At 53.7% G+C, this 24,021-nt stretch overlaps 11 protein-coding genes across 11 annotated transcripts; 8 read left to right on the top strand and 3 right to left on the bottom strand.

The window, feature by feature from the left end:
• Nucleotides 1-90: 90 nt before the first annotated feature.
• J4E90_009730 (uncharacterized protein) lies at nt 91-1,055 on the top strand (the record flags this gene model as incomplete). The annotated part of the gene is made up of 2 exons (XM_051439249.1): nt 91-407; nt 455-1,055. 2 exons carry the CDS (start codon nt 91-93, stop codon nt 1,053-1,055), a joined length of 918 nt encoding a protein of 305 aa, XP_051286853.1.
• Nucleotides 1,056-2,012: 957 nt separating this feature from the next.
• J4E90_009729 (uncharacterized protein) lies at nt 2,013-2,326 on the top strand (the record flags this gene model as incomplete). Its single annotated transcript, XM_051439248.1, has 2 exons — nt 2,013-2,018; nt 2,054-2,326. The coding sequence occupies 2 exons, from the start codon at nt 2,013-2,015 to the stop codon at nt 2,324-2,326; spliced, it is 279 nt and encodes a 92-aa protein (XP_051286852.1).
• Nucleotides 2,327-3,242: 916 nt separating this feature from the next.
• On the top strand, nt 3,243-5,793 carry J4E90_009728 (uncharacterized protein; the record flags this gene model as incomplete). Its single annotated transcript, XM_051439247.1, has 3 exons — nt 3,243-3,354; nt 3,408-5,215; nt 5,266-5,793. 3 exons carry the CDS (start codon nt 3,243-3,245, stop codon nt 5,791-5,793), a joined length of 2,448 nt encoding a protein of 815 aa, XP_051286851.1.
• A 223-nt stretch (nt 5,794-6,016) lies between these two features.
• J4E90_009727 (uncharacterized protein) lies at nt 6,017-7,684 on the bottom strand (the record flags this gene model as incomplete). Its single annotated transcript, XM_051439246.1, has 1 exon — nt 6,017-7,684. The coding sequence occupies one exon, from the start codon at nt 7,682-7,684 to the stop codon at nt 6,017-6,019; it is 1,668 nt and encodes a 555-aa protein (XP_051286850.1).
• Nucleotides 7,685-8,773: 1,089 nt separating this feature from the next.
• On the top strand, nt 8,774-9,977 carry J4E90_009726 (uncharacterized protein; the record flags this gene model as incomplete). Its single annotated transcript, XM_051439245.1, has 4 exons — nt 8,774-8,823; nt 8,928-9,336; nt 9,386-9,790; nt 9,858-9,977. The coding sequence occupies 4 exons, from the start codon at nt 8,774-8,776 to the stop codon at nt 9,975-9,977; spliced, it is 984 nt and encodes a 327-aa protein (XP_051286849.1).
• Nucleotides 9,978-10,226: 249 nt separating this feature from the next.
• J4E90_009725 (uncharacterized protein) lies at nt 10,227-12,575 on the top strand (the record flags this gene model as incomplete). Its single annotated transcript, XM_051439244.1, has 2 exons — nt 10,227-10,235; nt 10,725-12,575. The coding sequence occupies 2 exons, from the start codon at nt 10,227-10,229 to the stop codon at nt 12,573-12,575; spliced, it is 1,860 nt and encodes a 619-aa protein (XP_051286848.1).
• A 408-nt stretch (nt 12,576-12,983) lies between these two features.
• J4E90_009724 (uncharacterized protein) lies at nt 12,984-14,123 on the bottom strand (the record flags this gene model as incomplete). The annotated part of the gene is made up of 3 exons (XM_051439243.1): nt 12,984-13,703; nt 13,766-14,013; nt 14,075-14,123. 3 exons carry the CDS (start codon nt 14,121-14,123, stop codon nt 12,984-12,986), a joined length of 1,017 nt encoding a protein of 338 aa, XP_051286847.1.
• Nucleotides 14,124-14,392: 269 nt separating this feature from the next.
• J4E90_009723 (uncharacterized protein) lies at nt 14,393-16,462 on the top strand (the record flags this gene model as incomplete). Its single annotated transcript, XM_051439242.1, has 3 exons — nt 14,393-14,614; nt 14,706-15,660; nt 15,714-16,462. The coding sequence occupies 3 exons, from the start codon at nt 14,393-14,395 to the stop codon at nt 16,460-16,462; spliced, it is 1,926 nt and encodes a 641-aa protein (XP_051286846.1).
• An 860-nt stretch (nt 16,463-17,322) lies between these two features.
• On the top strand, nt 17,323-20,052 carry J4E90_009722 (uncharacterized protein; the record flags this gene model as incomplete). Its single annotated transcript, XM_051439241.1, has 3 exons — nt 17,323-17,513; nt 17,572-18,728; nt 18,779-20,052. The coding sequence occupies 3 exons, from the start codon at nt 17,323-17,325 to the stop codon at nt 20,050-20,052; spliced, it is 2,622 nt and encodes an 873-aa protein (XP_051286845.1).
• A 739-nt stretch (nt 20,053-20,791) lies between these two features.
• On the top strand, nt 20,792-21,435 carry J4E90_009721 (uncharacterized protein; the record flags this gene model as incomplete). Its single annotated transcript, XM_051439240.1, has 2 exons — nt 20,792-20,816; nt 20,873-21,435. The coding sequence occupies 2 exons, from the start codon at nt 20,792-20,794 to the stop codon at nt 21,433-21,435; spliced, it is 588 nt and encodes a 195-aa protein (XP_051286844.1).
• A 152-nt stretch (nt 21,436-21,587) lies between these two features.
• J4E90_009720 (uncharacterized protein) lies at nt 21,588-23,751 on the bottom strand (the record flags this gene model as incomplete). The annotated part of the gene is made up of 4 exons (XM_051439239.1): nt 21,588-23,127; nt 23,184-23,398; nt 23,450-23,557; nt 23,611-23,751. The coding sequence occupies 4 exons, from the start codon at nt 23,749-23,751 to the stop codon at nt 21,588-21,590; spliced, it is 2,004 nt and encodes a 667-aa protein (XP_051286843.1).
• Nucleotides 23,752-24,021: the final 270 nt, after the last annotated feature.

The raw sequence follows: 24,021 nt of genomic DNA, 5'->3' as shown, positions 1-24,021 counted from the left end.
TATGAGACAGATCTAGGTTTCCTGCAATTAACTCGCATTTTACTTCCAGGACAATCATTAGGATCGAACATTTGTCTGACTAAAGTTATCATGCAACCAGGTCCACACAACACCAATGTCATCGCCAACGTAAACTACTTCCCTGCCACCGGCATCCCCATCCCCAAATCAGAATGGAAAGTCAAATACCTCGACGACAAAGATGAACACACCCGTCCCATGCTCATCCGCGACGTAAGAAAAGCGAAGAAGACATTCGACCTAGACATCAACGGCTTCACATTCGTCACTCTACCACAGAAGCAGAGAGTAGATCGGCACAGCAGCGAAGAAGACGTAAAACGAGAATACTACCCCGAGTTGGAAGAAGTGGTCAAGAACTTGTACAAACCCCACCAACATCCTACGTCCACGACCTCGTCATCAGAAGCAAGATATCTAACAACGTCCCCAGAACCGGCGCCTCAACCGTCCACGTCTTCAACCACGTAATCCGCGCACACACCTCCCCCTCTGCAAAGGGCATCCAAGACGCCCAAGGCAGATGGCAAGACATTCCCTCGGGCCACCCGCACGTCGACTACGCGGGCTCCGCGTCCGCCCTTGCCGGTACGCTTACTGAACTCTCGTTCCCACCCCACATCAACAAGCTCTTCACAACATCCACGCGCTACGCCTTCCTAAACTGTTGGCGGCCGCTCAAAACCGTGCGTCGAGACCCGCTGGCCGTGTGCGACGCGAATACGGTGCCTGATGCCGATTATCAGGTTAGGTTGAGGGAGTTCAGTCGCACGGGGAATCGGAGTGAGAATTATGTTTTGAGTTGTGGGGCGTTGGAGGGAAAGAAGGGGACAGATATGTGTGAAGGACAAGGGCATGAGTGGTGGTATATGAGTGGGATGCAGCCGTGGGAGATGGTTGTGTTCAAGGGCTTGGATTCGAAGAGGGAGGAGAGGGGGTGGAGGTGTCCGCATACTGCGTTTAGGGTTGAGGGGAGTGAGGGGGAGGAAGCGAGGGAGAGTATTGAGGCGAGGGTTGTGGCGTTTTGGGAGTAAGATGGGCATGGGGTAGTGGTTATGTCATCTTCGAGGCTTTCTCTTCGAGATCTTTTCTGTGAATTCGTTTCGCAACGAGCTATCTACGTTACTTGCTCTATTTTCCGGACTAGATTTTGCTGTGATGCGGGTTGATGGGAAACGGCAATACACATTTCCTGCCTTTACACGTCACGATCTTGATGTTGATGTCCTTTATCGGTGTGCCGCTCACGGTGTTCCTTCTCTCATCGCTTTCCCTGAAATGCCTCCGATAGGTAGATGTGCCTCGACGTCGAAACGGATCACTAATAGTTGGTCCACAGTCCCGGCCGTGCCGGCCTTGATCGAAGTGAGCCTAGGCGTATGTTGGAGGTAGACAGTGGCCTCGGGGGCCTCTCAGGCCGTTCGCGTATGCTGGGTAGATCGTGAAGAGAGCTTGGTCTGCGTAGGTGCTCGCTGTTTCGTCGCGGTACATCAAGAAATCGGCTACTAGTCCTAGATTCCGCCTGGTTGCTGGGTCTGAAATTCGACTGCCCACTCGCCATCGCAGCCTGCTGTTCATCGTGGAGGTGTTTTGTAAAGACGAAATCTCTCCATTTGAGCTCTTTCTTCAAGACGATAAACTTTGGCTCTGCATAGACCTCTCGGTTGATTTTGGCCATGCCGTATTTGCAATGCTTGCGATTGTAATCTTTGATCGCCTTGCCGAGCACTAGCCGAAGCGCTTCGCACGACCTTGTCCCAAGCTGTGCAACGACCATGTCGTCTGAGACGAGTCGACGTGCAAGTAACTTTTGACTCTTATCCATACCCAATTTCCCCGGCAGGAGACCGCGACCCCGAGTCCAGAAGGACGGCTTAGTGTAGAGTAATGTCTTGTGATGATTTCCACCTTCACACCTGTGCATCCGGAAAGCGTACAGCTGCTCGAAGACGTAAGCGATGTCGACTCCAATAGTTCGTGCTGGCTCCATGATGAAAGTGCTAATGAACTCGCGGTCGCTATCCTTTAGCAGACTCTGAGTATTATCAACGACAGTCTCACATGCCTTGTGGATGACATCGGCGTATTCGAGAGCTACGCGCGTTCCTTGATAGGTCAAAAGGCTGATATTCCGCGCGGAGAGGTTCGTGGTGGACAGTTTGGGCGAACATGCAGCGAGCGCATAATGGAGCTCATGAAAGTCGACGTCATAGCTGTATACCAGGATGTCGACGAGAAGGCGGACAAGGAGATCGACTGCGGCAAGCTTGTCTTGAGGAAGTTCCAAGTTTGTATCGTGGCCTGAGATTTGTTCTGGCCCAAAGGGATAAGACTCCAGGGGGTGGTGGGAGATTTCGATCGAATTACGTGGTGTGATGGGAGGGCGATGACTTGCGCTGTACGTTCGTTTTAGTTGCCCTGCGCTCAGGTTGCCTACACCCTTCTGAGACAGTTCCGGCATTACGAAGCCCTGTGACAAAATGAATGCTGCTGAGAATAGCGAGAAAGACGACGCTGGTACCGAGTGCGATCGTTCGCAGGCTTGACGAAGAGGAATGGAGAAAGTTGAATCACAATCACGAGGGTGCCGCTGAGACCCTTTTGAACTTCCTTACATCGAACAACGTAACCATCGTCAAGTTGTGGCCTGTAGGGGTCCAAAGCGGAGTCGTTGGTCGTCTGACTGGCCATCCACGGCGATGTATTGTGCGAGACCTGGCATCTCAGCGGATGATTTGTTGAGAAAGTCTGAATCACATATCCAGGGTCGATGATGATCGTACTATTCGGCTTGCTTCAACCGTAAGTGTCCTTCACAGCAGACCGATGCGACGACTGCCCCTACCAAAGCATCGATTAGTAGAGAAGGCTGAAGTCTTCATGTGATCAGCTCGAAGACACGGGCGGCGTAAGTCAGCTTCATCGTGAGACATCACATCGGCTTGAGAGAGGAATTGCTGAAGCGTGATGTGCGAAGGCGTGGGATGGAATCGAGCATGTGAAAGCAGAAGGCGAGGGGTGAATGCAGGGTGGCAGGGGTGTGCTGCATGACGCCACAGCCGAGGAGCCAAAATTACTCGGCCTGGCTTATCGATTAACAAAATTATCGCCGTCCCACTCTCCACCACCCACCAGACAGTGCAGCGCCGAGTTTCTGACACCGCATAGTCAAGGTGGCGTCGATTCCTTTCCGATTCAAATCAGGTGGCAGCGGCAACAATATGGCGCCCATGGCTGCGACAGCGCACCACCACCGGAGCACGACCAAGAAGGACAAGAAGGGCTTCAAGTCCCGCCATGCCACCAAAGGCGCGCTGAAGGAGCAGAGCAAGGGTCAGTCGCTCCTTCCCCGCCACCGCGCCCACATCTACTGACTGTTTCTTCAGGCAAAGTCAACTCCCTCTCGTTCGAATTCGGCAGCCGCAAGACCCCCCACCAGCAAGTCATGAGCAAGTTCGACCGCCGCAACCGCGCCAAGCAGATGCGCATCAACAAGGACCACGAGCACGCAAAGTCGTCCAACGTATTCGCCGGGAAAGATGGTGCGCCGAGGATCACCGCTCTCATTCCGCTGTGTTCGGACGTCTCTACCGCCGAAGCTGTCCGCAGCCTGAACGCCAGCCTGGACATTGAAGAGGAGGTTCCCGAGGCGGGATGGACACGCACAAACGTCGACCGTTTCAAGCAAAAGGTGCAATATTTGATCGTCAAGAGGGATCTGCTGGCCGCTCTGGACGCCTGCCGTGTCGCCGATTTTGTCGTCTTCATCCTCTCGGCGCACGAAGAGGTCGACGCAGAGGGCGAGTTGATCATGAAGTCGGTTGAAAGCCAGGGTATTTCAAACACCTTTACCGTGGTGCAAGGATTGGACAAGGTCGAGCCCGCCAAGGCCAGGCCTTCAGTCGTTTCGTCGCTCAAGTCGTACATCACCCACTGGCTACCCGCAACCGAGCGCGTCTACTCTCTCGACAACCGACAAGAAGCCGCAAACCTTGTCCGATCGCTATGCACAACTACCACAAAGGGTGTCAGGTGGAGGGATCAAAGGAGTTACATGTTCATTGAGGACATCGCGTGGCCTGGAGGCAAGTCGGCCGTTAACGCAGACGGCACTGGCGATGTTGTCATCACCGGTGTTGTGCGCGGGCTTGGGTTGAAGGCCGACAGGCTGGTGCAAGTGGGAGATTGGGGTGACTTCCAGGTCGACAAGATCGTAGCCGCTCCACTAGAAACGAGGAAGAAGCACAAAGAGGAAGAGATGGCTGTTGACACAGAAGGCGATGGCATCCTGGAGCGCCCAACGGAAGACCAGGACGACCTAGCAGATCTCGCACCAGAGGAAACAATCATGGATGACGTGACCAACTACGCCACGTCTATTGCGCCCTCTGAGCGCAAGGGCGTCTTGCTAGACGACCACCACTATTTCTCAGACGAGGAGGAGGAGGTCGCGCCGGCCAAAAAGAGGCGGTTACCAAAGGGCACAAGTGAATACCAGTCCGCATGGTATCTCGACGACATGTCCGACTCGGGCTCGGATCTGGAAGACTTCGACGACATGGAAGTTGACGAAGACGCCCAGAGCCAGCCTGCACACCCTGCAGATGGTGTAGAGGGAATGGACGTCGATGGCAAAGCTATGACTGAGGGCGCTCCTTCAGAATACCCCCAATCGGAGATGTTCCTAGACCCATCACCAGAGGACGAGGCTGCACAGATCGAGGAGTACCGGAAGTCTAGGAAGACAGAAGAGGACGAAGATCTTGAGTTCCCTGACGAGATCGAACTACACCCCAATGTGAATGCGCGAGAGCGTCTCATTCGCTACCGGGGATTGAAGAGTCTAAGGAACAGCACATGGGAGACGGAAGAGGATCGACCATACGAGCCGGAAGAGTGGCAGCGGTTGCTCGACATCTCCGACTACAAGCGCACAGCCACCAAGTTCATGCGCGAAGCCTGGGCTGGCGGTGTCAAGCCCGGAACTCGGGTCAGCGTTCACATTCGCGGTGTCCCGCTACAATTCCAGGAGATGCAGTCACGGCCAATGGCCATGTTCTCACTCCTAAGACACGAGCACAAGCGCACAGCCGCTAACTACAGCATACTGCTCAGCTCTGAGCATGATGGCCCGATCAAGTCGAAGACTGAGATGATTGTGCAGTGCGGACCAAGGAGGATAGTAATCAACCCTGTAAGTCACCTTAAGCCTCTATTCTATCCCTCAATACTGATAGCATCCAGCTCTTCTCCCACGCCGGCAACACACCGAACAACGTGCACAAATTCTCTCGCTTCCTCCACCCTGGCCAATCGGCCATTGCATCTTTCATCGGACCTCTAACCTGGGGCAACGTCCCTCTCCTCTACTTCACCCGCACAACCCCCTCTCCCGACCACCCATCCTCCCTTCGCCTAATCGCGACCGGAACATCCCTCCCACCTTCCACCAACCGCATCATCGCCAAGCGCATCATCCTGACAGGCCACCCCTACAAGATCAACAAGCGCGTCGTCACAGTGCGCTACATGTTCTTCAACGACGGCGACGTCAAGTGGTTCAAGAGCTTACCGCTGTGGACGAAGCGCGGAAGGAGCGGTTTCATCAAGGAGAGTCTGGGTACACACGGATACTTCAAGGCTACTTTCGATGGCAAGATCAGCCCTATGGATGCTGTTGCTGTTAGTTTGTACAAGAGGGTTTACCCGAGAGGCGCGAGAGCGTGGAGGGGTGAGCTGGACCAGGCAGGTGAGATGGAACAAGCTGCTTAGAGGCTTACGACGCGTCAATGACTTTTATGATATCATGGGGTTTTAGATAGGCTAAAAAGGGTATGGAGTTTGTTGTTCATCTTTTACGAATAGAGTATCTGAGCCTATACCCGTTCAACAGATCCGTGAAGTAAACGCCGTGAAATGCTGATAAAGACGCGTACTTTTCACTGCCAACGCCAACATGAAGTCTGAAACAGCATCAAGCCAATTCTTCCCAGACTCACTTCCTCGCAAACCTCTCCAGCGCCGGTCCATAATCCTTCTTCAACCTCTCCTTCCTCTCAATCTGCCTCTTCTGCATATTCTTCAGTGCCTCCCTCGCGCGCTCCTTCTCCTCATCAACCACATTCTTCGTCCCACTCTTCCTCAAATACCTCCTCAGCGCCGAATTCCTGCCCTTCCCCCTCTTCTTCAACATATCCACCTTATCCGGCTCCTTCTCGCCCCTCGTAGCGCGGTATTCGCGTTGCCGCTCTTCATTAGACGCGAGATCGAGGTTACCGACGAAATTGGGGTCGAGCGCAATCATCTCGGGCTGGATCTTCTCAAGCAGGGCATGCACTTCTGTTTCGCGGCGCTGCTTGGAGGTTTCGTAGGGGTTGGTGCCGGGCTCGAGGGTGTCGGGGTTGGCTTCTCCGGCGCCGGGCACGATGATGGAGGTGAAGCCCTTGTCGTGCGATATGCCGAGGACGTCTTCGAAGGGGCAGAAGCGCACGCGGCTGACGTTTAGGCCTTCGCCGCCCCAGCCCATGTATGGCATGATGGGGGCTGCGGCGTCTTCGGCGTTCCGGCGGAAGATGTCGTCTTTGTAGATGGAGGTCTGTGTGCCGTAGCCGACGGCTGTGAGGTTGCGGTCGGAGATGGAGAGGGTGGTGCCCGGGACGCGGAGGTGGGTCTGGTACATCTCTTTGAACATGCGGACGTCCCAGACGGACATGCGTCGGTCTTGGGATGTGCTGACCATGTATGTTCCTGATCTGTCAACTGCGATGCTTCGGACGGGGCCCCGGTGTGGGAGGAGTTTGACGAGGGGCGTGGCGCTGTTGGGCGACCAGAGGGTTACGAGACCTTTTTGGTGGCCAACGTGCAGGATGGCGTTGTGTGGATTTTGTGCGAAAGCTGTCGCGGGACCGAGCTTGGTGTATAGTTGTGGTAGTGACTGTCCGGTCGAGACATCGGTGTATCGTATTATACCCGCGGTCGATACCGAGGCGAGGAGGAAGTGGTAGGGGAGGTATTCGAGGTGTGTGGCTTCAGAGTGGTTCTTGAGCTTGTGCATCTCCACGCCGTCGCCCGAGTAGATGTAGACACAGTTCTTCTGTGCGACCGCAAAGTTCTTCTGGTTGCTCGTATGCAGCCATCGCGCGTCTCGCACCGTCTCGGCGAGTTGAAGTTCGCAGCCGACCTTTCCGTCTCGCCAGTCAAAGGTCGCGACATGTCCTTTCCTGCCTGCGATCAACAAGTCCCGGCCGTTGCGACTGTACTCGCATACATCGTAAGGACCCAGACCGTCTAACTTCAACTCGAAGCCTTTCTTCGCCGTCTCCATACCAACTTCCCGCTTGATTTCATCTTGTCGCACTTTGTATGTTCTTTCCAGCTCATTTTCGGTTTCCAATAGTCCTGGGTTGTTCTCGAGCAGAACTTCGACATTCTTCGCTTCTATCGCCGCCTGCTTGTTCTTCACCTCAAGCGATGTAATGTTTCTCCGCAGCTTCTTATCCTTGACTGTTTTCGGCCGTATGCGGTCGCCGCGCCCATATTGTTTTGTGGCTGATTCGGTGAATTCGGCGATCGCGCGGGTGTCTTCGTCGTCTATGGGCGCTGCGTTTTGCGACTTGCGCCGCGGTTGCGCTGTGCTGGGCTTGGAGCCGCGTTCGGTGGCCATGATGCAGGTGCGGTGGCTGACAGCCTTTGGCGACAGTGGATAAATTGATTCGCTCCGTAAGCTAGTTTTGTGACTGGTGAATCCACTGCATGTATTCGCTGAGAGTGTATGCGCAAAGGGTTCCTGGTCGCGAATGCCCCAATCCTAGAATTATTTCTGCCGGCGTTCACCGCTTCGAAATCTTGGCGACACTAGTGATGCACAACCCAAACTCCACGCCTCCCTCACCATCACTAAACTTCTGTTCCGCTGACTTCACGTGAAATCAAACACCATCTCCGCTGATATCCGTCGAAGTCCTCAGGTCGGGGTCATCTAGATTATCTTGATCAGGCTTTGCAAGTGGTAGCATCTCAGCGTGGCATTCACCTTATGGCCTCCGCACGAGAGTTATGTTTGCGTGCCGACATCCTTCCTTTCGGGGTTTCCAAGGCTCGCACTGGACGTAGAGATGGCCTTGGAACCGAATGTACCCTTGGTCTGTTTATTCGTGCTTGATGTAAGGTCCATCGCCTCGGCATTGCTCGACATTTGAAGCTGAGGTGACGGTTGAGCGGCTGTTTGAGCTTGAGCATCTGCAGCCGCTAGAGCTTGAGCTTGAGCGTCAGCTGCTGCTTGAGCTTGTTGAAGCTGGAACGCAGCAGCGCGGGCACGCATTTTAGCCTTTCTGGCCTCTGATGGCTCCCCATTTTGTCCCTTACGACCCATGGCAGTAGTCAAAGAGAGATTGGAAAAAGATTGAGGGGGCTGGAGGAGCTGGAGATGTAGTAGGGTTTTAGACAGCTTCAAGGCTGTGTGCTCAGTGTGTATGCTCAGGTGCTCGTACAGGAATCCAGACGATGACTGCTACTCAGCGCCGAGATCGCAGTATCACATGCTACACATGTGTTGGGCAGCTGCAGCTTCTCTCACTGGCTCCTGCCTTCACCTTGAGTTCGGCCCAAACAAACAGCGTGTACCTTTAGGCTTCGCTTAGGCATCCCTCTTTTATTCCCACCGCCGTACAGGGTCTCAGGGTCTCTCATCAACCCCATTCCACTCTCTCGTTCTCATACTTCACATACTACTCTACAACACTAGTCGCCAACGATGGGAGGCCGCCGCAATGTGCACGCTTACAATCAGGATGAGATCGACAGGTACGTACAAATAAGATTGACCGGAAATGCCATCGACAGCATGATTACTATTGAAACAACCCAGTCGCAGTCCAATTTGACGCGCTGCTAACCATTCTTCCCAGGCTCCAGGGTATCCCGCTTCCCATGAAGATCAAGTGCGGCCGGTGCCACAAGAACCTCCCCCAAGTCAAGTACTCCACCAAGCAGCTGACCGATGCACGACACCAAATCAAGACCTCAAGCAAGATTTTCAAGCCCATCAACTGCCACAGTTGCACTGGGCAGCAGAAGGTCGAGATCGAGTGCACCATGTGTGGCAAGACGAAGGGCTTGGAGGAGTTCGCAAAGTCTCAGCGCGCCAAGCCCGACACTGCCAAATGCTTCAAGTGTGTTGAGGCTCAGCTCGCTGATGAGGCCGTCGATGAAGACCGCTATATCGAACCAGATAGGGCCTTTGTTCCGCCCGACCACTCACAGGGTCAGTTTCCCGAGTACTGGTCCGCAGCTACTAGTGAAACATCTTCTACTTATGTGAGTTTTCTACAAGGGCTGTCTGTGGCCGTCATACTGATCTGTATAGGGGGATGATGAGTGGAAGACTGTCAACGGCATCAACCGACGAACCGAGCGCAAGGACATTGAAGACGGAGGTATTGCGCTGTCGGCTAGCTTCCAGAAGGCTATGTCCATGAACGGTGAAGCAGACGAGAGCCTCATCGGCACTGAATACTCCTTCCCGGCTGGCCATGGAAACGCCGACACTGACAGCTGGAGCGAGGTCCGCACCAAGTCCTGGCACACCCAGTCCAATGCGGCTCCTAGTGCGAGCTCAGGCTTCAGCCCCAACGCCTATCGTCGCTCGACTTCCTCCGTCACCGGCTCGTCCCACACCTTCACCTCCAGTGTGGCTGAGCGATCTGACACTTCGGAGATCCGCCCCAATGGATGGGCCAAGATTCGTGCTGCTCCTCGAGGTCCTCCTATGGTATGTTCAACGATGAATCCTTCAGATCTTGAGTGTTGGCAAAAAAAAAATACTGACTATTTCATAGATGCCTATGGGTGATACTGTCCGACAGACAGGGTCCACTGTCGATGCTTGGGACTCGGATGAGGAGGAAGACGAAGAAGACGAGGACGATGATGACAGTGACGACGACACAGTCATCTAGTCACTTGATCCCGGTATATGGAGATCACAGAGATTGACAAATTTGCACAACGGACAAGGTCCTGTTCTGCAAGGGGATGCGGGAGTTTGGATTGGACTGGCGTTTGATGTGTACATGGATTATTTGATTTAGCTGTGGTCATGACAGCGAATTGTCTACCACGTGCTGTCCCACCGGAGGGACGTACATAGGACTACAAAAGTTGAATTCCTGAATCGATAGCGTTATGGATAGCCCTATCGCGCGACTATGGTGACAGTGAAATGAACGCTGTCAGGGGTAGACTAATCCGGAAAAAGCGACTAATTGCCACCACGTGATTGCGCGCCGTACCCCAACGCGCCTTCCTGCGCATGTCCCACCCCACTCACACCCAGCGCAGTCGCTCCACCACGACTGTACCGCAACACCTTCTTTCAAATCACTTTCGTTTCAATCGCTCTTACAGTACGAAATAGATACAGGCATCATGTACGTCAAGTTTCGCTATTCGACTTTATGGGCGCGCAAGACTAATGAGTGGCGACAGGAGCGGACGACGACCTAGAGGCGCAGGCATTCGGGGGCCGCACTCTGCCTTGACAGATTTTCTGGCCGTGAGTGACATCTGTTCTGGGGACAAGCATGCCCAACATTCAAGACTTGCGAAATGAAGATCGAAAGCGGCTGGGTTCTTGCTCGATAGCGGCCGCGCAAACCTCAGTGGGCGAGGCTTGAGAGAGACACTCGCTAATATCTCATTATCAGGCGAACAACATCTCTGCAGCAGAGATCCGCGATTCGTACGAACAGCGTCGTCAACAAGCCGAGCGAGACGCAGCAGAAGCAGGAGATAATGGCGAGGGACCTTCAAATGCCGGTGAAGAGGACGAAGATGTCGAGGAGGACGTACAAGCCGAATCCTCCGCAATGGCAGCCGAGCGCACCCGCAAACGTAAGCGCAACCAAGATGAGGCCATAGCGAAGATCAAGAAGGGCAAGGCGGCGAAGAAGGCATCAAAGAAGAAGAGCAAGAAGAAGGGCTCAGACGATGAGTCCGACTTCGAAGATGCGATGGACATGTACAAGAAGGCGAAGCCCCTCCCTGGTCAATTGGAGAATTGCGAAATTTGCGACAAGCGATTTACCGTCACACCATACAGCAAAGCTGGTCCAGATGGTGGACTCCTGTGTACACCATGTGGAAAGGAGATGATCAAAGATGCAAAGGCAGAGAAGAAGTTGGCTAAGCCAGTTGTGCGAAAGGGTCGCAGGAAGATTGAGAGCAACCGCCTTGATGGTATGACACAGCGCGGACCCAAAACACTTCAACAATTGTGTATCGAGAAGCTCGCGAAACATTCGGAGGACATTGACGAGCTGGGCGAGATGCCAGAGGGTATCATGAACCGAATCAGCGAGATCTTCTCCAAGAAGCGAGCGATGAACTCCAACACGATGAAGCTGTTCCTCCAGTCAGACATGCAGTCAATCGCAATTCATGAGGCAGCATATCTCGAGACGGAGGACTACGACCAGATCTTTGCCGTTTGCCCAAATGTCAAGCGTCTGTCGCTGCGCAACTGCTGTCAGTTCAAGGATAGCAACATCGACTACATGAACGAGAAGGCGAAGGCACTCGAAGAGATTCAGCTGCTAGGAGCCAACCTCGTCTCCAACGACAAATGGATTGAACTCTTCATTGCTAGGGGCCAAGATCTCAAGTCGCTGAAAGTTGAGTGGTTAGACGCCGCGTTCGACGACCAAGTAGTTGAGGCACTTTCCACCTTCTGCCCCAACCTTGAACGCCTCAAGATTGAGCGCTGCAAGAAGATCGGCCCGGACAGCATCGACGCCATTGCTCACTTGAAGCGCCTGAAACACCTCACACTCCGCTTCTACGACCCCATCACCCGCGAGAAGCTCGTCCATCTAGTCGACTCAGTTGGCGACAACCTCCGCACCCTCTGCCTAGAGCACTTCCTGGACAACACAACAGAGCCTACCGATGACGTTCTCGAAGCCATCCACAACAAGTGTCACTATCTCAGCAAGTTCCGCTTCACAGAGAACCACGAATGCACCGACGCTGGCTACGTGAAACTCTTCACCAACTGGACCAACCCACCGCTCCACTACATCGACGTCAACTCAACCCGCGACCTAGACAACACAAACCCCGACGGACCCGAAGACGAGCCTATCGGCCTCGGGTCCAACGGTTTCCGCGCCCTAATGGCCCATTCGGGCTCGCGCCTCGAATTCCTAGACATCTCCTCCTGCCGCCACATCTCACATGCCACCTTCACAGAAATCTTCGACGGCAAGAAGGAATATCCTCATCTCCGCGAGATCAACCTCTCCTTCTGTCCCGTCGTCGACACGGAGATTGTAGCTGGTGTCTTCCGATCATGTCCCGCTATCAAAAAGGTAGTCACGTTTGGTTGCTTCCAGGTCGCTGACGTGGTGGTGCCGAGGGGTATCGTGTTGATCGGAGCGCCGAGGGCACAGGATCAGATTGAGCAGTTTGGTGAGGTGGTGTTGGATTATCAGAGGGAGAATGAGGAGAGTATGGGGCATATGCGTGCTATGGGGCGGATTGTCCCTGTTGTGGGCTAGATGGTGTCAGGATTCTCGCAAAGATGTGGGGAGTGGATTTTTCAAAAGCGGTGTATGGGCGCATGTATGGTATGGCGTACTGGAGCATTTACACGTTCATGGCTAATGGTCATTACGGGTATATGAGCTTTTCCGTCGGTTGTGTGCGACATGATTTAGATACATATAGATGTCAATCAGTACGCATAAGACTCCGCATTGAGTATGCGGATGCGGATGCTGGATGCTAATAGATACATGATACATGATACTCCTCAAACGCGACTCCTCGCTTGCCCAAATCGTCAATGGGTGATAAGTAACAGCGTAGCTACGTGTATTCTCAAGTCCAACGGATGAGCTGAGTGGGACATACGTTGTCCTCTGCAACCCCAGCTTAGATATATCACCCCACTAATTTTGTCCCACTCATACCTTGCTCAACCAGATCATGAACCCAAATTGCACCACATAGCTATACACAAACAAAAACTGCGTCCTCCTCGACTTCTGACCAGTCTTGATATCCTGAGGATATCCCACGGGAGCAGGAGCGCCAAAGGCGTCTTGTGGTTTGTTGTCAGGCAACAGCACGTATTTCAGGCTCCTCAACAAGAAGAACGAGTTCGCGCTGAAGCAGTAAAGGAATATGACCCAGCCGACCCATGAGCTACTGAAACCGATCCAATTGGCCAAGTTGGTGATGAGCAGCGATACGATGACGTGGACGAACTTGTAGCCGCTGTACGCTACGAGGTCGAGGAGTTGCGAGGAGCTGCTGATGGCGAGGAGGAAGGTGCCGGTTCGGATGATGAGGATCTCGAGTAAGGTGACTGCGATTGCGACTGTAGCGGTCTTGCCCAGGAGTTCGGGATTGAAGGCGCCGCGCAGACCTGCGAAGAGTGTTGACAGCAGAATGTAGGTCACCAGGGCCATGGTGGGTATGTACATGTCTGGTGAGTTGACATCTTCTCGTGGAGGTTGATATAGCAGTGCGGCGGACGCTGATGGATCGGCCGTGTGTTGCCGTTGGCGCGACCAGGGACGGTGCCACCATGGGAAGAGGATGATGCGTAGTTTGTTGAGGACGTAGGAATTTGTGACGTTGAAGTAGTGCTTTAATGCGGACACTGAGACAAGACGTCCTAGCTGGAATGTTGTTAGCAAGTTGTTCATGAATGGGATGCCAGCGCTATGCCTTGTGGACATACATTCTGTTCCATGTAGTGCTGCCCAGCGTCCACGGCGCTCTTTCCCATCTGGAACCCTAGCTGAGCAGTGGGGTCGTTGATGAAGCCGCCGAACGACGGGTGCACGCCATATCCGCCTTGTTGAGGCGGCATGCCACCTGCCTGTGACCCGTAGCCATAGCCGCTCTGTGGTTGTGAAGGGGGTTGCGGGGGAGGTGGTGACCGTAGCTGGGGGACTGTGGAAACGTGTTGTGGGACGGGGTGGTGTACTTGATGGAGTCAGTACACGGCATCTACAGGAGGCATGATGGGACGCGTCCTAATACGTACAAGGTGGTGAATGCGCCGGTGGTGGGTTGCCGTAGTTGGGGCGCTGCATGGCTGCGCGTCGGGGTGCTGGTCGGTGTAGCGAGTGCGGTGTCTAGGAGAATGAAAAAGACAAAGAAGCCCGAGTTTTGTGATGCGCAATTGGACACGTCGCCGTCAATGTTGGTTGAATTTCTGCCTTGAGCTGCGGTGTCGTTGGCACCTCCGAATTCCGACCATCTGGCAAGAGCGTGCACGGCCCGTCGTCATATCCCACATGTGCCCGCCGCACCACCACCACGTCTCCCTTCCGCAACCTTCCCGCCGCCTTTCACCCTCGCCATGTTGGATACCTTCGAGATATTGACTACCTCCGGCGTAGTCTTGTGGTCGCGCACATATGTCCCGGTCGGCGCAAACGTCATCAACAGTTTAATCCGGGATGTCTTCATCGAGGAGCGCGTGCAACCTCACGCCGAAGATGCCGGCGCCAAACCTACGTACAAGAAGGAGGGATATACTCTGAAGTGGACGGCGGCGAAGGATCTTGGCCTCATCTTTGTGGTATGAACGCAGTCCTCGTTTCGCCAATGGATCGAGATAGGGCCATGGCGCATTGCGACGTAGATATGCGCAACAGCTGACTTTGCCATAGGCCGTATATCAAAGTCTAGTACACCTGACCTGGGTCGACAAGCTCCTCGATAACGTACGCGCACTCTTCGTCGGCCTCTATGGCGAGCAGCTGAAGACGGAGCACAGCAGTGTGGTCAACTGCGACAAATTCGGCGCCTACTTCGACCGACAGATGCATGACTTGGAAGGTGCCAGCGACTCTGGCGCACCAAGCATTAAGCTCACGACTCCCGAATCGAGTACCGATAACGACAGCGCCGACGAAAGCGTGCCCAAGCCAACGGCATTACAGAAACCACAGCAGTCCTTGTACGATACGAGCGCCGATTCAACACCAGTGCCCACGCCAGACACCTCGAGACCTACTACACCGGCGCAAAGTCAGCTTTTGACTGGAAAGGCAAGACCGTTTGGAGGGAAGATGTCACGGCGAGACAAGAAGAAGGCGTCGGCATTCAGCTCAGCACCAGTGTCATCGGGTGACGAAGCATCAGCCAAGAAGAAGGGCAGGGGCTCAGCCAAGAAGGGCAGAGTGTGGGGCGAATTCGGGGCCGAAGAACAGGACGACTCTGTGCTCGACTACTCGCAATCAGACATCCAGGGCGACGCCTCTGGGAACGAGGCGCTCGAGGAGATCCGACCAGAGACGTGGGGCCACAAGACAAAGAAGGGCGAGTTCGTGCTCAAAGATCTCGACGAAGAGATGGACGAGATAATCGCAGCACAAAACGCGAAGAAGGACAAGGAAGCACCCGCTGCCTCGGGTGGGCTAGTAGGGTCCAGTTTGGGTGCCATTGGCGGCCTGTTCAGGAACGTGGTTGGCGGCAAGACACTCACCAAGGAGGATTTGGCAAAACCACTTAAGGGAATGGAACAGCACCTCCTTCGCAAGAACGTGGCTCTCGAAGCTGCGGTGCGATTGTGTGAGAGCGTCGAGCGCGATCTTGTGGGCATGAAGACTCCCAGCTTTACCAGTCAGTTGACACGCCTAGCCCCCACTATACGTAGCTACTAACCATTGCAACAGCAATCGAGACGACGCTCAAATCCTCCATGGAAAAGGCTCTCACCAAGATGCTCACTCCTACGTCCTCCCTGGACCTCCTACGCGAGATTCAACACACCAACGCCACTACATCCCGCCCCTACGTCATCTCCATTGTCGGTGTAAACGGCGTAGGAAAGTCGACAAACCTATCCAAGATCGCCTTTTTCCTGTTGCAAAACCACCACCGCGTGCTCATCGCAGCAGCGGATACATTCCGTTCTGGTGCTGTGGAGCAACTACGCGTACACGTAGATAGATTGAAGGAGCTATCGCAAAGAGAAGGAGGTCAGGTCGATTTGTTCGAAAAGGGCTATGGCAAAGATGCCGCCAACATTGCAGCGGATGCCGTTACCTTTGCCTCGAAGAACAGCTTCAACGTGGTGCTCATCGACACCGCTGGTCGCCGACACAACGATCAACGTCTCATGTCTTCGCTTGAGAAATTCGGCAAGCTAGCCAACCCAGACAAGATTCTCATGGTGGGTGAAGCGCTTGTCGGCACAGACTCTGTTGCACAGGCACGCAACTTCAACGCTTCTTTTGGCGTTGGGAGAAACCTCGATGGATTTATCATCTCAAAGTGCGATACCGTCGGCGATATGGTGGGTACACTGGTGTCGATGGTGCACGCGACAGGCATTCCAGTGGTATTTTTGGGTACCGGGCAACATTACAGTGATCTAAGGACACTTAATGTTAGTGCCATTACGAGACTGCTCATGAGCTAAGTTTTCTACGGATTACCGGAGCCCTGTATTATAGTCTATCAATTTTAGTAATGATGAATCTCTGACCAGAGTAGGGAATCGCAACATAAGAACCCACTGCCCCCAAGTTGAATGCCAATGCAAGCCCATGTCCAGTCAAGCTTCAAGCGTGACTAGTGACCCACAAACCCCATTGTGGCGCCTGGAGAAAACCTGATCTTCGTCCCGTTGAAGCTTAGATGTGGCTAAGTCACTGCGCCATAACCGTTTTGGCAGAATTTGGCTGTAAGGCCCGCCCGTACACATACACTCGCAAAAGATCCTCACACGATGTCAACGACGATGTTGTTGGCCAGCGCTGCACGGGAATTGCCGTTGAACGGCAAAAACGGCAGGCTAGGTGTAACGGAGCAATGCCCAGCAGCTCTTGTTGAATGCATGACCTTGTTTTGCAGAGATTGTGCGAGTTTCGCGTTGGGCAAATGACGACACAGACGCTCGCCCCCGCGTGCGCCTTCGACGTTCACGCCTCCCAAGCTTTACAGCATGCGCGCTATCGTCTTGGATCGACGTAACCGGTAGGCTAGATCATCCTCCAGCCTCTAACCAACCTGCGTTCCAGCCTCCGGCCTCGCGCGACTTGCCCCTGGTTCATCTTGTTTGGTAGAGCATGCGACTAGTCGGAACGCGTGTGCCGACCATGTACTATGACACTGAATGTTTATGGGGAAACGCCAGAGTCTGGGTGCTATGATGCAAGCGCCGTTATGGAAAGGGTGTAACCAGGGCCGGTACATCAAAGGCAGCTCGACCTGTTAAAACCACACTGAAAACGACACCCTCGTTTCGTGGCCTCATTCACATCCTCGACGTCGCGCACCATGTCTTCACCCAGCGCGTCTTCGCGGTCGGGTAGCCACCGCAGCAGCTCTTCGTCAGTATCTGCTTTGTATTCAACGCTGGTACCATGTATAGTGGTCTCTGGAATCCTCGTGGGTGCTTTCTTGCTATTGCGAGCAAAACAGAGGCGTTTATACGCACCACGAACTTTCCACGATGCGCTTTTCGAAGAGTACGTTTCATCATATATCTGCCTCCACATTTTCCATCGAGACTGACGAAGAACACAGTGAGAAGACTCCATCGGCCGGTTCGAGCAAATTCGGCTGGATCAAGAAGTTTATGCACATCAGCGATGACTACGTCCTCAACCACCACTCCCTCGATGCCTACCTCTACATGCGCTTCCTCAAGGTACTCACACTCATGGCTTTTGTCGGTGCTATCATCACTTGGCCAGTGCTATTCCCTGTCAATGCCACTGGCGGAGGTGGTGAATCCGGCCTAGATATCATCAGCTTTTCTAATGTCGAAAACGACGTTCGCTACTTTGCCCATGCGCTCATGGCCTGGGTCTTCTTCGGCTGGGTCTTGTTCCTAATCGGAAGGGAGATGCTATACCTTGTCAAGGTCCGAAAGGCCTACCTGTTGTCCACCTGGAATGCTAGTCGCATCTCGCAACGAACAGTTCTCTTCACCGACGTACCGGAGAAGGATCTATCGCTTGAGAGTTTACACACCGCGTTTCCACAAGTGGCCCAGATCTGGTTGGTACCTGACGTCAAGGACCTAGAAGATGACGTTGAAGAACTCGAAGAAAATGTACCCAAGCTGGAGGCCAGCGAGATCAAGTTCATGGCAGCTGCCACTAAGCAGCAGCAGAAGAAGGGTAGCGAGAAGAACGCAACCTACGACAAGGCATTGCGACCGACACACAAGCTGAAGCCCCTCATTGGACACAAGGTCGACTCCATTGGCTACTACCGCAACCAGATCAAGGAGCTGCTACCCAAAATCCAATCGGCTCAACAGTCCCATCTCGCTGGGAGGGAGAAGCTAGCCAGTGCTGTCTTCATCGAATTTGACACGATGGCCGCCGCCGAAGCCGCTTTCAACGAACACCAACATCGCAGACCAGCAAGTTTTGAATCCCGCCAGATGGGTGTCCTGCCTGATGAGATCATCTGGAAGAACCTCGGTATGGGCTCCAAGAACAGAAAACTCCGTCATATCCTTGCGAATATCTTCATTGCGCTTCTGATTATGTTCTGGGCCATTCCTGTCGCGATTGTTGGTATCATCAGCAACGTCAACTATCTCACAGAAAACGTACCGTTCCTGGCATGGATTGACTCGATTCCCGGTCCGATTCTCGGTGTAGTCACTGGACTTTTGCCTACCATTCTTCTCGCTGTACTGATGGCATTGGTGCCCATTATCTGCCGCTGTAAGTTGTCCCCGAGTTCCCTACTCCCAATGCATACTAACGAATTTTAGTCGTCGCCAAACTTGCAGGAGCGATAACTCTGTCCGAAGTCGAGCAGCAGACGCAAACCTGGTACTTTGCATTCCAGGTAATCCAGGTCTTCCTCATCACAACCTTCACTTCCAGTGCCACCGCCGTCGCCAGTCAAATCGTTAGCAATCCGGCATCGGCTGTCTCACTACTGTCCAAGAATCTTCCCAAAGCTTCCAACTTCTACATCTCGTACTTCATTCTGTATGGACTTGCCAACGCTGCAAGGTACCTTTTCAACCTGATGGGACTAGTGGGCGTGTTCATCCTGAGCAAGTTCGCAAAGACCCCGAGAAAGAAGTACATGCGCTATGTGTCATTCACGGAGCCATCTTGGGGAGCAGAGTACCCGAAGTGGACTAACTTGGGCGTCATTGCGATCTCATACGCCTGCATTGCGCCACTCGTTCTGGGCTTTGCCACACTCGGTATCGGTTTCATCTACCTGGCCTACCGCTACAACATGATCTACGTTCACGACACCCACGTTGACACCAAGGGTGGCTTCTATGCTCGCGCGCTCGAGCAGCTCATGGTCGGTGTTTACCTTGGAGAACTCTGTCTCTTGGGTCTCTTCGGTATCGGGATCGGCAATAGTGTCACATCTGCTGGTCCTACGGTGCTCCAGATAGTGCTGATCGTAGCAACGATCATCTTTCACGTCATGATGAAGCGCAAGATCAAGCAGATGAACTTGCTCGATGACTCGAACCATCCCCAACAGCACAACGACGCTGAAAGACATTCGGAGGGCAATGGCATGCACCCTGGGTACAACAATGTCAAACGCTCGCGCGAAGACAGCAGGCGATCTGAGCAAGCTCTTGTTTCTGGCTACAGAGAGGAAAGCCGCCAGTACGCCGGTGAGCAAGGCGCTGGCATGGCTCCTCCGTCGAACGCCCCGCCACAGCGATCCCTACTCAAGAAGATGTTCTCCCCGCATACACTTTCTGTCAGCGAGATCTCCTCCTCTTTGATCACACGCTTCCGCCATCCTGTACCAGCCTACACTCAGCAAGACGTTCTCGAAGCCTACCTACACCCCGCTTTGGCGCAACGCGAAGAAGTCATCTGGCTCGCGAGAGATCAGGCTGGCGTTAGCAAGAACGAGGTTGCGGAGCTGACAGAGAGCCTTGGAAGCCATGGCGTCGAGGTCACAGATGAGGGCGCGATAATGAATGAGAAGGGCAAGGTCGAATGGGATGATAACAGCGTGAGGCAAGCGCCTCTTTGGGATCATAAGGTGGTTTATTAGGGAGTTTCATTTATTGCAACGAAAGAAAGGACGACGACGATGTTTACGCGACACCATTAATTTGTATTATACCCTTAGCTGACACGATAATATACTCGATTCGTACACTTCACGTTCTGGCATTATACCGCAGTCGAGATTCCAGCCGCTCTCAACCCACACCGCCAACATTACTCGTGGAAAGTCGCCCCGGCCTCGAGCGCCAAAGCCAGAAAAGGCCTCAGGTACGATGACACCAAATGTGGGGGAATGCGGACTACACTCAATTTGGTGCGGTGCCTGAGAGGCTTGCTGTGCATAAAAAGCAGCAAGTCCACTACATCTATGCCGGACGCTCTCCGGTCACCGCCTAGTGGACCGCCTAGTGCAACGCAACGAACAATAAACAAAAGCTATGACGTCTTTGAACCAGAGACCTAGAACTTGGGGTTGCCAACTTTCAAGTACCTAGTAGCTGGTATATGAAGGTGTCGTGTTGAAGCTGGGGTATTGAATCATTCTTGCTACACAGCTTTGCAGTATTCCTAACCACCATACCACTTAACCTTTTTTTTCGAATCTACGAATTGAACATTATGCCTCGCAACGGAGACGGATCTAGCGACAATGGCCCAATTGAGGGTCAAGAGCTGCTTCATGGGGCTTCTGGTGATGTACGTCTTCCAATGGACAGAAGCCTGACCAGCGACTAACACGTGACCAACAGAAAACACTCCAACACACCAAGCACGTAGCCCCCATGCCCGAAGTCGAAGCAGGAGACGGTAAGGAAACCCGAAATACCACATCAAATCCATATCAAAAACTAACCCCACCCCAGCCCTCCCCGGAATGGGTGCCGGCGGCGCCGCAGCCCCCATCGCCGACAACGCCGAAGAATTCGGCGTCAACGAGCCCAAAAAGGACCCTCTCGACGACGAAGAAGACTCTTCCGCCCAAGACCCGCTCCCACCCAAGAAAGACACATCCTCCTCGAAGAAGCGCACAGAACCGCACCACGGGGCCACGTCGCCCGAGCGCTCGCAGCTGGACCAGAAGTTCACAAAGCTAGATAAAGACGAAGTGGATATCTCGACGTCGAGCAACAAGGGGCAGGAGATGGATGCGAGGGCGCAGCGCGTGGCTGATGCTGTGGGGAAGAGTAAGGGCGCCGGGGATGAGGTTGTGAGGAAGAATGGGGGGCATGCTGATGTGGAGGAATTGCATGGGGCGACGAGTTTGGAGAGTGGGGATAGGAGTAAGGATGGGAAGAAGGGGGGGCAGGATGAGAAGAGTGGGAGTGGTAAGGGGGGTAAGGGTGATGCGGAGGGTGTGGAAGCGCATTTGGGGGATAAGGTGCAGAGGGAGCAGGCTAAGAAGTTTGGTGTTAACCTTGATAATTAGTTTGGGAGATCGAGGAGATGCAAGTTGAGATAATGGATACCAAATCACATTATATGTATTCCATTGGATGAGGTCCTGATGTATCGTTGTATTGTGGAGACGATGTCGGACATTCGCAGCATCCAAGCATATTTACAGTCCGTCTCGCGCATTTAGAGCATAAAGCTCACTACACCCATGATGACGAGTGCTGACCAGACGGCCCACGCATTTCCTCTCACGCTCGCAGCAGCACCTTCGAACTCGGGCAGCGTGTTATTACTATGCCCACCAGGCATAGTGCCATTGCCGCCATTTTCCGCGCGGCAATTTGCAATAACCTCCGGGAACAGCGCAGTAGTATTCGCATCGACAACAAGGTACTGGCAAATCTCCGCCGAGCCATCCAGAACCGCATCGACGTACTCCTCGGTGCAAGAGCTGAGATCCCAGGTGTAGCAATATGTCAGCCTGTCGCTGGTGAAAGCGTCAAACTGCACATCGGGGTCTGGGCGACCAGTGCTCATGTATGTGCTGCTCTCATCCGTTCCAGATGTTGATTCGGTACCAGTAGCGATATCGAGATTAAATAGCGCGCGCGTGAAGATCTTGAAAGCGGTTTCGGGCTGGTACGCTGGGATCGCGTGACCGGCTTGGTACGTGCGGATGTAACTCAAGTTACCGTACTGACGAACGAGGCCGCCGACGTAGGAGTCGTTGGTCTGGATCTCGGCGTATTGTGCGGAGGCATACCCAGCTGAACCAGTCCAGTTGATTGCCTTGGCGACGGCATCACCGCCAGCCCAGGGGCAGGCGAAGTCTAGATCTCCGTAAACGAGCGAGACTTTGATGCCGTTGTCGAGCAGAAAACCAAGGTCGTCGAGCCAGTTGTCACGTGGGTAGTCACCAATGTCGCGGTATGCGGAAGACGCTTGGGGCGAGCTGCCCGTCCAGTTGAGCGGTACGCCGAGTTCGGCTTGTACCCATTCGCGGTTCAGGTAGCCTTCGTGGAATGGCGGTGGGAATGGAGGTGGTGACGGAGTCGAGATGTCGTAGTAGTCTCGGCCTGCATACTGGTTGTAAGGGCTGACGATTTCCGCGCGACAGAACGATTCTGCGTCTTCGCAAATCTCGTTCACACCGGCATCGATACCCAGATTCTCGGGGTCGTCTTGTCTAGCGGCATCGCGGCAGTTCTGGATGCGCTCGAGACATTCTGGCACTGCTTCAACCATGGCGTTGTAGGTCGTCTCATTGACGGCTTCAATACCATATCCGTTCTGGCGGAATGCTTGCTGAGGGTAGTAAGGGTACTGCACGTAACGATCAACGCATCCTGAGATGAGAAGCAGGGTATCGAGATGCATGATGTAACCCTCTTCGCCAAGGGTACCGTTCTCGATGCGCTGGTTCTGCTCTTCCCAGAAAGACATCATGGCGGGGCCGTAGCGTCCGCCATACGATTGAGCTGCAAGACTGATGCGGGTGTCGTTTGGAAGGTAGTGGGGAAACTCTTGGAACCAAGCTTGCGCAAATTCCCATGCTGCTACGGCTCCATTGACACTGCCGAACGCGGTGTTGTTTGGCTCGCGACTGGGGAAAGTTCCGGTGAGCAAAGTGGTGTTCTGCTCAGGCACGGTTGAGGTCTCGTTGAGAAGCGTGACCTCGCCGGTAACAAGGTTCCGAGTGATGTTTTGCAGGGTATCATAGGAGCTACGAGCAGAAGTCAACAAACAAGTCCGCGACTAAGGAACACAGGTTGTGCTTACAAACCAACTTGTACCGGCTGATCGAGGTAGAGCATGTTTGAGGCTCTGTTCCAACTCCATTCCGCCGGACGCGTAGAGTTTGAATCGGGGTTCGCATAGCATGGTCCGTTCTCTTCCAGAATACCATACATGGAAGAGGAACCCGGTCCTCCATTCAGCCAGATGGTGAGCGGCGCATTTGTCGGATCCTCACGAGCTTCAAAGAACCAAAAGAACTAGTTTGCATTCGTAAGTGAGAGCTATGTATGCTTTTGACCTGCACTCACGGTGTTGATCGGGTAATCCTGTCCTTGACCCAAGTCCGCGGTTCCCGGAGGCAGATAGACGTGGCCGGAGTAGGACTTGACACCGGGAGTGGTTTCGCAAAGCGAGTTCTAACATGTACATATTAGATAAGAAGCATCGCTGATTTCTAAATCGCACGAACCTCTTTGAAGGTGATTTTCACACCATCTCCAAAGCGCGATTCTAAAACTTTGAGTCCAACGGGCTCCGCTGGGAACTGAGCCAAGCCGGGCGCGGCGGAAACCAGCAACGCGACGGCTGCGGAACGAATGGTAGGAAGCATTGCGAGGCTGTCAATCTTGAGGCTCCAGGAATCCGAAGCCCATCAAGGTTTATGTAGGCCATCGATGCCAATGGCTTCCAAGCTTGTGTTCATCCTCGCAAGCCGTGTTATCGGCTTTGCTATCAGGCATTGTTGTGCTATACAGTCTTGGCGATGGCTTGGGTACATTCAAAGTGGGAGCGTTGAACTTTGGTTGACTACATCGGGAAGGTGGAAGAGGTGGTTGCCAAGTACCAAGTCTCGTCGTGAGCGGGGTGTTGTTGTTGCGCG

This window comes from Alternaria incomplexa (assembly GCF_024043165.1).
Source record: "Alternaria incomplexa strain BMP 0042 chromosome Unknown scaffold_17, whole genome shotgun sequence".
Taxonomy (NCBI): domain Eukaryota; kingdom Fungi; phylum Ascomycota; class Dothideomycetes; order Pleosporales; family Pleosporaceae; genus Alternaria; species Alternaria incomplexa.
This window is presented reverse-complemented; position numbering and strand designations above follow the sequence as displayed.